This window comes from Lupinus angustifolius, chromosome LG12, assembly GCF_001865875.1.
Source record: "Lupinus angustifolius cultivar Tanjil chromosome LG12, LupAngTanjil_v1.0, whole genome shotgun sequence".
NCBI classification, from domain to species: Eukaryota; Viridiplantae; Streptophyta; class Magnoliopsida; order Fabales; family Fabaceae; genus Lupinus; species Lupinus angustifolius.
The window spans coordinates 12,386,942-12,398,624 of record NC_032020.1 but is presented as its reverse complement, the minus strand read 5'-3'; the positions used below and the strand labels follow the sequence as shown (position 1 = coordinate 12,398,624).

The window sequence follows — 11,683 nt, the reverse complement described above, 5'->3', positions numbered from 1 at the left end:
CAGAAAGTGTTTGTACGACCTAGGTCCGGGTAGGACTGTTCCTGAGGGAACCGATCGATCTGTTTTTACTTCCTTGCGAGGATATCATATATCGGGTGCGTACAAAGCGGCTTGGTACGGGACCTGTACTCTCGATTATTTCCGATTAGGATGTTGGATGAATATTGGTGTAAGGTGGATAATCATGACATATCATGCATACATTATCATTGTGGAAGTGAATTCCCACATATGAGCTACAAGTGTTGTGTATCCCTATGTTTATGCATGTGATATGGTTATGAGTAGAATATTGATTATATTATTTGATATATCGGTAATGTTGAAATAAATGGTAAGTTATGTATTACTTCATGATGTCATTGATAAATGATGAATTATATGCTAAAATATATTTTATGTCTGAGTGTGATATTCTGAGTAAGTCCACGCCGTCAATGAATTTATGTTCATTAAATGTCTTACTTTCTCTACTGTATTGTTCTTGTTTGTGTGTATTCGCTATGCAGATGTCCAAAAGCAGCACTCACATTCGAGGTTATCACTTCACGATGTCCCCGATGGGACAATGGGCTAGTGACGGACACAAATATACATACATAGGCCCCTGTGATTTGTCGTTGCACATGATGTGCAACGGGTCATCGATGATGATCCCTCAACCCTCAACCTACATTGACACTTCTTTCACATTGCCGCCAAGGAGGCTGAGGTCTCTAGAGGATGGACTTCGGTACCCGTCAGTCAGGAGTGATGGCGCTGTACCCTCCCACGGTCGGAGGACGTGGTCAGATTGTTTGGGTGCTTCGATTTTGAGAATGTTATCCCCTCCGAATTATGCTGCTGGGTTTTGGCATAATGAAGTGGAGGAAGAGGAAGAAGAGAATGAGGTCATTGAACTCGTAAATGTAGAGAGTTCGGTGAAGGTGATTGACCTCGTGTTTGACTCGGAAGAGGAGGAGGACCCGAGTGAGGGGTCCAACATTCCTGGAATCTTTTGAGTCAGCTTGTGGATTCGTCGATGTCCCTTTTTTGGTTTTGTTGGGGGCTGTGTCTCTTTCTTGGATTTTGTATATGTTAGTGGCGTTGTAGTTTCCGCCTTTGTTGACTTAGCTTGTTTGAACTAAAGATGACTGAACCGTTTATATGAATTGTGTTATTCAGGAAATTGTGAATCAGGTTAAGTTATCATTCGATAACGATAAGTTGATTTTCCGTATTCGAGTTACTTAAAGTGATGTCCCGGAAAAGGAAGGTTTTTAAAAGGAAGCAATTTTATATCACCAATTCAAAAAAAATTTTACCCATTTTTCCGCAATGTTTTTTAGAAGTATATTTTTCGGGGCGTTACAACATGGTATCAGAGCGGCTCTTTCCTAATCGGCATTGGGCATGACCTTACATGCTTTATTGTGTCACTTTGTTTGTTAGTTGTTTGTCTGATTGATTGATTTTGTGATTGTTTGATGGGAGTATGACCATGGGATAAGTTTGGTGAGGAAGAGTATCTCACCTAGTCTAATGTTCACAGATTCAGATGGCTGGAAGAGGAACCGCGAACCTAGATTTCATGGCGGTGATGACCGCAGCTATTCAGGCTGTAAACGCTAACTTACATCAGCTGAACCAACAACAAAAAACCCAATCGAGTCAAGGATCGACTCAGTATAGGGGTCTGGATGAGTTCTGTCGTAGACAACCCCCGAAGTTCGAGGGAGGATTTGCACCTGAGGCTGCAAATGAATGGATCCAAGAGCTGGAGAAAATCTTCCGGTCACTCATGTGCACCGATGAGCAGAAGGTCACTTACGCGACCTACATGTTATCCAAGGAAGCTGAAAACTGGTGGGAGTTCACCGGGCGACAGATGGTGCATGAGCACCAGGTGGTCAGCTGGACCACATTCAAGGATAAGTTCTTGCAGAAGTATTTTCCTGCAGATATGAAGACCATGAAGGAAATGGAATTTCTGCGTCTGCAGCAAGGGAGTCTGACTGTGGGAGAGTATGCTGCCAAATTCGAGGAACTAGCGAGGTATGCCCCACATTACAACGACATTGGGAATGAGAGGTCTAAGTGTGCTAAGTTCGAGGATGGACTTAAGCAAGACCTGAAGGTGATGTTCGTTCACCAACAAATACCAGACTTTGCAACTCTGGTGAATAGATGCAGGCTCTATGAAGAGAGCGTTGAGGCGAGGAATGCGACACTGGAAAGTGTCGTACAATCTGCAAGTTCCTACAGTCCTCAGAGGCACTCTAGACAAGGGTTTGGAAGGGGAAGATCCTTCAACCGCAACCAGAAACCTTACGCTTCATCCTCTGGGAGTCAACCGAGTAATATCAAGCCATACAACAATAAGGACTTCCAACAAGGGAACAACAACAACAACAATAACCACAACAACAGCCACAATAACAACAACAACAACCACAATAACAACAACAACAGGAGGATGAGTTCGTCTGTCGGGAACTACAATCAGACTGCGACACCAGTGTGTCCCAGGTGCAAGGGAAGGCACATTGGTAACACCTGTGTGACTTGTTTGCATTGCAATGAGGTAGGGCACTACAAGTCTTCATGCCCAAAGCTAAAAAGGGAAGCACTGAACTCAGTACAGGCGGCACGACCCAAGGCTCAGGGTAGAGTGTTCACGATGAGCGGAACAGAGGTCGAGGCGAACGAAGATCTCATTCAAGGTACCTGCAACGTTAACGAGATTCCTTTATCTGTACTGTTTGATTCGGGTGCGACCCATTCCTTTATTGCTATTGATGTGTCAACAATTTAGCTTCGTCTATAGGAATGGACTATTTATCTAGGAACAATATGATATTGAGCTGCTTTAATAAGACAGTAGTGTTTAGTGACCCTAAAGAATACCTTGAAACCGATTAGATCTTGTTAAAGAATAAGCTAAATTTTGAGACTATGCCGGAGAGAATTGGTGTTCGAAGTGCGAAAATCCTCTGAGGGAAAGAAATCGCGTTGGTTAAAGTCATATGGAGTCAAGCGAATGGCGAAGATGCGACGTGGGAGGTCGATTAAGCCCTAAATAAATTTCATCCCTACCTTTTGTTTAAGAGACATATTCTATTTTCGAGGACGAAAATCTTTTTCGGGGGGAGGATTGTAACACCGGGAATTTTACTTCCTTGAAAATATATGTTTTTATTAATATTGTTATTAATTATATTTTCGAAAATGAATTCTGGGATTTTTCGGTAAAGAATTAGACGAAACTCTAGTTGAGTTTTAGTCTTGTAATTCTATTTCCAATTTAGTGGTAAATTTTCATGATTTTCAGAGACAGTCAATTTCGGGTCCCTGTCGGGGCTGAATCTCACCCGGTACGGCTCAAAAAGTGGTTTATGAGTTCCGTGACTCGGAAACAATAAAAAGTTTAACAGATAAAATATAGAAAAATTAATAATTAGATGTCTATTAAAATAATTTTTATATAAAAATTGCAAGTACAATAAAATAAAATTATACATTTATGCGTGGACGATTAAACTTAAAAGCAAGCATATATCACCATTAAAAGATAAAAACCGTATACATTTATCTTTTAATTTTAGCAATTTAAAAAAGATAATTGTATTTTCATTTGTATCACTTTTCCTAATTAAATGTCATACATACTCTACTTACCATATATATGGGTCTCTTGTATCAATATTCACATTGTATATATTTAGTATATATATTAATATATTAATATTATATTTGTTTTGACTGATTCAAGAAAATAGAAAAGAAAAATAAAGATAGACTCAAAATTAAATCTGACATTATGTGACGTGACAACTAAACATAATGATTTATCTTGGGAGAAGATAAGAACTCAAGGAGTAACAATTCTAAGTTTAATTTAATAGATTCATTGATTATATTTTTAGTACATGTTCTTCATCATATAAGTAAGAAATTAATTTCTTTTAGGTGTATGATTGTCGCTTTCAACGAGTGTCGTTCGAATCAAACTTTGATTTTTAATCATCTTATGGATCTAATAAAACATTACGCCATTGTACCAACATTTGTTAGCATATCTTTTAATTTTGATTATACATTTTTAATAATTGTTTCTATTTCTCGTAATAATAATTGTTCTCATTTATGATATTACCATAATTAGATACATGTACATGTCCTCTACATTGATATCTATATTAATTTTCATTCGAACAAAGACCTATATAAATTAAATTATACCAGAGAACCGGATAAAAAAATCGATAAGAGATATATATAAAATTATTCTCCTTAATTACATTACCATAATTAGATATGAACCTATAACATATAATTGTCATCTACATAGACATTTATATTAATTTCCTTTTGAACCAAGACCTATATAAATTAAATTATATCAGAGAACCCGATAAAAAAAATCGACAAGAGAGATATAAAAAATTATTATCATTTATTACATTACCTAATTAGATAAGACAATTATACTTGACCTATAACACATAATAATTATATGCATAGACATTCAAATTAATTTTCATTGGAACCAAAACCTATATAAATTAAATTATATCAGAGAATCGATAAGAAAATCGAAAAGAGAGATATACACAAAAATAATTATTTTTATTTATTTGCTTCTCATAATTAGATATAACATCTATACCTGAGTTATAATATATACGTGTCCTCTCGAAAAATATTCATATTAATTTTCATTCGAACCAACATCTATATAAATTAAATTATACCAGAGAACCCGATAAGAAACTCAAGAAGAGATAGATGCAGAAATAAAAAAGCATCTAAACATGATGCATAGTAGAATATGGAAGAACTCATTCACCGTATTCTTTCCTTCGTTGATGCAAAAACTGCTGTTCAAACCAGTGTTCTCGCTCATCGATGGAAGAATATTTGGATTTCACTCCCTTTTCTTAACTTGCATAGCTCTTCTTTTGATCATGATTTTCTTTTCCAAGATTTCGTTCTTAATTTTCTTGCCAATAGAAATTCTGACTCCAAAATCGATGTTCTCAAGTTCGAATGCAGCGGTGACGAACTTGAAGAAACAGGTGCACCCACCGTTGATTCCGTCGTCGATTATGTTGCATCAAAGGACATTCAGAATTTAACTATCGTTGCTGATTATGTTCTCGAGAGTCTACCTCGATTATTCACTTCTCGAACCCTAACTGTGCTCAATCTCAGTAACATATCCACTGAAACTTCAACCTTTGAATTTGTTTCGCTGCAAAAGTTGTCTCTTGTTGATTGCAAGTTTGAGATTAGGGACGTAGAGATTCTTGACCCTTTTCTCGGTTGTCCTAAATTGAGTTTTCTGTTATTTGACTGTTGTCAATTTTATGGAAAATTTGATAAATTTAAAATTCATGCTCCTCAGCTTACAGAGTTGAGCATATCATGTTTAAGGGTGGATGAAGAGTTTGATTCTGAGTGTGTGATCGAGCTTTTCACGCCGAAGCTTCGGTATTTTAGCTATGATGATCCCTTGAATCTTTATGCTTTTTCCATTCAGGCCAAGCTTCACTTTTTAGAGAAGCTGGTTATTGATGTGGATAGTTCAGCGGTACTTAATGCATTGGACAATACTGAGGGCACTAAATTGTCTATGAAGTTTATTGAACTGTTTGAAGCAATGGGGAGTGCAAAGTTTGTATATCTCTCACCCGACGTCGTCAAAGTATGTATATTTCTTTGTCAATCAATAGTTGTTAAAAGCTTAGTGCCTGATAAAGATAGTAGAATTGGATTACAATTTATACCTGTTATAAGTTTTCTGGATAGAAGCTTTTTTATGCTATTACTTTTATGTCTAAAGTTGCTTTCTCATTAGAAGATTAGATTACTTTTATGTCTAAAGTTACTTTTATGTCTAATGATTTGGAACCTGTAATTTCTTGAATCTTAGTTCTTGTCTGTCTCTTGTTTCCTAGGTTCTCTCTTTGTTCCCTGCTCTATTCATGGGTCGGCTTTCTCCTTTCACCAGAGTTCAGACTTTTAAATTCATTGTGGATGTATATTCCTCCTTTCCTTTACCTACCAATGTCATGGCATACTTACTTCGCGGATCTCCTGGTTTTACCTGCTATCGAAGACAAGGTATAACTTTTATGGTATTCTTTTATCACTGATAGTAAATGCTCAAGCCTCAACATACATGTTTAAAAATATGGATAGCACTTAGCATTTATGTATCACTGATGGTAAATGTCCAAGCCTCAACATACATGCTTAAAAATCTAGATAGCACTTAGCATTTATGTGCTTACGATATCTGTGTTATGCATGTTGCGCTTCATAAATTAGGTGTGAAATTCAGCTCAACTTTCAATAATCAAACCGAGGGCTGAGAAATGAGAAGGCACATTTCAATCCTGTTTTGTTATTCCAAATTCACTATTTTCTAAGTCAAAGTGCATTATGTTGCACTTGCTATTGTAGTTTAGCCCTTTTGATTGTCAAATATTGATCATATGCTAGAATTTTGTTTTCCAAAATGCATGCAGAGAGCAAGTTATGGTATAGTCTATTATGTCCTTGTTGAAATCAGTTTACAAATCCTTTATTCTGCTTTCAATTACAGGTTCATATACTGCTAAGCAATCTGGTTGAAGAAGGATTCAGCTAATTTCTGAGGTTATATCCTTTTTGGGATTAATAGATGTTTTTTCTGGTTCTTAACAAAGAAGTCATGTTTTCTTCAAGGGAAAGTCAGTGAAGGTGTGTTACTGACATGTTTTCTTTATTTTGGCATTATATTTTGTTACCGATAGTCATTTTGTAATTTTGTTATAGGATATTTTGTGGTTGATAGCCTATTAGTGGAGCCTTTTCGGCTTCCTTATGCTGTAAATATCTTAATACATATAGAATGATTATTAAATCGGTTTCTTTTTAATGAGGATAAGTAAAGTTTATTTAATATGTATTCATTTATATTGATTCTCAACAATCAGTTAGGTGCTGATAAATCTACGTTAATATTGTTTTTTAGGTGAGTATGTGATATATTACCATAAACATGACAGGTAATATGCATGGATGCAATTAGGCTTTGCCCTATTGTTGTGGCTGATATCTACATAAATTCATCCACCCAAAAGAAGTCATAAATGTTATATTATATTCCAATTTTTTAGATTTGTTTTTGTTGTGTTTAGCCTAATATTTTGTAATTAGGATAAATAAGGGTTCTCCCTTAAGGATTTTACATTCTTTACTTTACAATTCTCTAATTTAGAATTTGGGACTCTCTTCTACATCATGAGTGAGTAATTCCATTTGTTTCTAGGATTGGGACCAGTGGCGGATCTTGACATAAAGTTCAGGAGGGGCAATAATGTTTGATAACAATTTATAATTAAGATGATTAATAGAGTAACAAAAAATATAAATAAATATATAATTGTTTTAATGTTTCAAAATTACATATTAATTTTAAATAATAATAATTAACAATTAAAAACATTAAAGAAAAATGTATATTAATTTAACGTGATAGCTCTTCATTTTTTTAAAGACTTAAACCCATCGATTATTGAATTATAGCTAAAATTTCAGCTATTTTCTTCGTCAGTAAAAAAATCATCTTCTATCTTACTACACGATTTTGTTTGGTTATCTTGGTTGTTAAAAATGATATTTCTATAGTAGTTAAACTATAATAATTTAGAATAACTCAATTAAGCAAATACTATGCTTTCACTTTCCCCATATTGTAAAAGTTGCACTTAATTTAGAGATTGTTGAGAGTTTTTCACACAAGAATGACTAATGATGTCAACAATAAAATATTGGAATTGACATCGAAAGTTAATTTTCCCTTTTCATTGAAATCATTAGGATAGATTTTTGCACAAAATACATGTTATCAATATTAAGTGATTTATAAAAATTCATAGAATCTTAAGACTTTTGCAACAAAGTTTGACAAAGATAATTTGTGATCCCATAATCTATTTCATATGTGTAAAATTATTATAAAATAATAGTATTTATAAGCAATATCAATATCTACACTTATAAAATAACTTGATCTATTATCTATAAATTTTAGAAGGACTACATAAAATTATATAAAGTAAAAAAATATATTTGAAAAAAATTAAAAAAACAATATCAGGGGGGCAGTTGCCCCCACCTGCCCTTAATAAGTTCCGCCCCTGATTGGGACTATGCCCTTATATATTCATTAAATACTTGTTCTTACTTCTAATACATTGAGTGTTGTGATTTGAATCATTAAACTGAGTTTTGTTTGTGTGAGTTGTCTGGTCAACAAATTACACCTCTTAGATACATTGGGGAAGGACCAAGAGGTGTACCCAACTATCCGACCATTCAATTATTCAAACTAGAATCCTAATTCACGAGAGTATTATTAGGATTCTAGGAGGTTTATGGAATTCACTTTGGGTGGCTACAAAGCGATTGGATAGAAAGATCCAAGTAAATGATTTGATTGATAATCGTACCACGAGAGTAGATGTGACTTCAATTGAGTACACGTGTCAGAGCTCGAGAGAGGATGACACATATCAAAGAGCAATTCACCATCACAACTTAAAGTTCATCAAAAGGAGCAAAACAATGATTTGCGAGTATAGAGATGGTAACCCTTATCCTGGGAACTCTTCCTAAATTAGATTTCAATCCCTTTTGATTATTTTCATAATTATTCTTGGCAATTGTTCTAAATTCAATTTTATTCCTTATTTGAGTTAAGTATAAATCAATTGTTATAATTAAAGGAGTTTTCCAGTCCTCGTGTGATCAATATTTTACTACTTGACGACATAATCGTGTACTTGCGATTTGCCCTATCAAGTTTTTGGCGCCGTTGTCAGGGACTGTGTCAAAATTTCTTTAATTCTCAACTAATTCATTACTTTACTCTAGTGTATTACGCGTTTTCCTTTTTCTTGGTACCTCTGCAGGTTGCAAATTTGGTTTTTGCAAAGTTCAAATTACTATTCAGAGTCAGAAAGAACTTTTCGTAGAAGAAGAAGGCAACAAAGAGAAAGACGTGTGCGTGTATAAACCATGGCTAAACGAGATGAAAAACCACTTCGCGACTATGCAGCCCCTAATGCTCGTAGTTCACGTCCTAGAATAATTCGCCCAGCTATTGAGGCAGAGAACTTTTCTTTGCCATCTGCTCTGATCCAAATGGTGATGCAAAACCAATTTGGAGGTGGAGCTCATGAAGATCCTAATGCCCATATTGATCATTTCTTGGAATTCTGTGAGACAGTGAGGATTCATGGGGCTTCTAAAGATGCTATTCGTCTCCACATGTTTCCATATTCCCTAAGAGACAGAGCTAAGACGTGGCTAAGGAATCAAAATGCTGAAATTCAAGCAACATAGCGAACTTTAGAGGAGGCTTTTCTCAACAAATACTTTCCTCCTTCCAAAACTGTGCACTATAGGCACCTCATCCAGAACTTCAGTCAAAGGGACGGGGAGTCAATTGCTGAAGCTTTGGAAAGATTAAATGAGTTGACTGAAGCTTGCCCTTATCATGGTATTCCACCTTGGATGTTTGTTGAGAACTTCTATAGTGGGCTAGAATTTCCATCACAACAACTATTGGACTCTTCAGCAGGTGGTGCCTTTATGTGCAAAGGAATTGATGTTACTTCAAAGATCATAGAGAGTGTGGTTTATAATCATCACCAATGGGCGAATGAGAGGAGACACCATCCAAGAAGAGACTCTGGTGCACAATATTCAGGCAATCAGATGGAGAAGGTAATTTCCACGCTGGAGAACCTTTCTCAAAGATTTGGAAAGCTAGAAAAGTATCATGCTAATGCTATTGGGTCTACTGCAACATGTGGGGGTGTGGAGCAAAAGGACATGAGTGGTCTGAATACAAACACTTCACTGAACCTGAACATGGAGCATTGACTAATGAACAACCTGAATCATGCAACTACTATGACTACAAGGAGAGGAGCGGGCAACTATTCAACCCACCATACAGGCAGAACAATCCCAACCTTTCTTGGAGGAGCAACAATACTTTGAATCATCAATACCAAGATGAATCAAGTAATAGGAAACCTCCAACAAGGTTTCCACATGTACAATCTTCTCCTATTGATCCTACTCTTAAAACATTAATGGAAGGTTAGGAAAAGTTGTTTGCTAACCAAAATAAATTTCATGAAGATCAAGTGATGATTAATAAAAGTTTTTAAAACATGCTCAATGACTTGAATTCTAAAATAGAAACCCTGACCATCCATCGTAAAATGCTGGAAACACAAATTTCCCAACAAGCTAGTAATCCTAATAGACAAATAGGGATGTTCCCATGACAGATAGAAAAAATCCAAATAATGAACATTGTAAAGCTATCAAATTAAGGAGTGGAAATGAAGTTATATTCCTCAAATTAGGAAAAATGCACAAATGGAAGATGAACATACTGAGACACAACCCCCTGAAAGGGAGCAAAATTTTGAAAATATGTCTAAGTATGTAGCTCCACCATCATATGTACCACCAATTCCTTTCCCCAAAGATTAGTAAAGGCAAAATTAGAAAATAAATTTGGGAAATTTTTGGACATTCTTAAGAAATTTTATCTTAGCTTACCCTTCACCGAAGCACTCTAGGAGATGTCTGCATACACAAAATTTCTTAAGGATATTTTATATAAAAAAAGAAGACTAGAGGATTATGAAACAATCACTTTAACTGAAGGGTGTAGTGTTTTAATTCAAAATAAATTACCTCATAAATTAAAAGATCCTGGTAGTTTTTCTATCACATGTTTAATTGGAAATACTAGTTTTGATCACGCCTTATGTGACTTAGGGACAAGTGTGAGTCTCATGCCCTTATCTGTGTGAAAAAAGTTGGAAGTGAGTGAACTAAAACCCACTACTATATCACTTCAATTAGCAGATAGGTCAGTTAAATTCTCTATAGCCATCTTGGAGGATGTTCCTATCAAAGTTGAGAAATTTTTCATTCCAGCTGATTTTGTAATACTAGAGATGGAAGAGGATTCACAAATCCCAATCATATTAGGTAGACCATTTTTGGCTACTTGTGTTGCTATAATTGATGTAAAGAATGAAAAACTTTCCTAAGCATGGGGAATGAAAAAGTTGAATTTGATATTGCTAAATCTATTAAACAACCTTCTCTTGAGGATTCATGTTTCAGGGTTGAGGAAGCAACTAGAGTGCAATCTAAGGATCCCTTAGAGAGATGCATAGTAGATGGTGACATTTCAGACATTGATGAAGAAGTGGTTGAGGTTATTGAATTTCTGAATGCAAGCTCAACACTTCCTCACAACCCGCAAGATGAGACCTTGAAGGTAATGCCCAAATCTGAAGATTGGGAGGAGGGGAAAACACCTAAAGTTGAATTAATAACACCCCCTCCATCTTCAGGTACGAATTTCTTGGACCTAATTCATCTTATTCAGTTGTTGTTAATGCTAAATTAAATAAACTGGAAACTGAAAAATTGCTAAGGTCTTGAGAATGCACAGGAAGGTAATATGATACACATTGGATAATATAAAAGGTATAAACCCTATGAATACCAAATTTTGTCCGGCCCAAAATACCTTTTCAAAAATATTATAACAAAAAATTGTTTTTAATGTTTAAGGGGTTTAATGGTCCAACGCATAAAATTGAATCTAAGTTGA

General features: G+C 35.3%; 1 protein-coding gene across 1 annotated transcript in view; it reads left to right on the top strand.

Moving 5' to 3' along the window:
- Positions 1–6,904, top strand: part of LOC109362603 (F-box/LRR-repeat protein At3g58900-like) — a 12,968-nt gene extending 6,064 nt beyond the window's left edge. Inside the window, exons 2-4 of the mRNA XM_019608515.1 lie at positions 5,058–5,686; positions 5,940–6,105; positions 6,590–6,904. Coding sequence (XP_019464060.1) covers positions 5,058–5,686; positions 5,940–6,105; positions 6,590–6,618 — 824 coding nt within the window. The 3' untranslated portion in view covers positions 6,619–6,904. The remainder of the gene's footprint in view (positions 1–5,057; positions 5,687–5,939; positions 6,106–6,589) is intronic.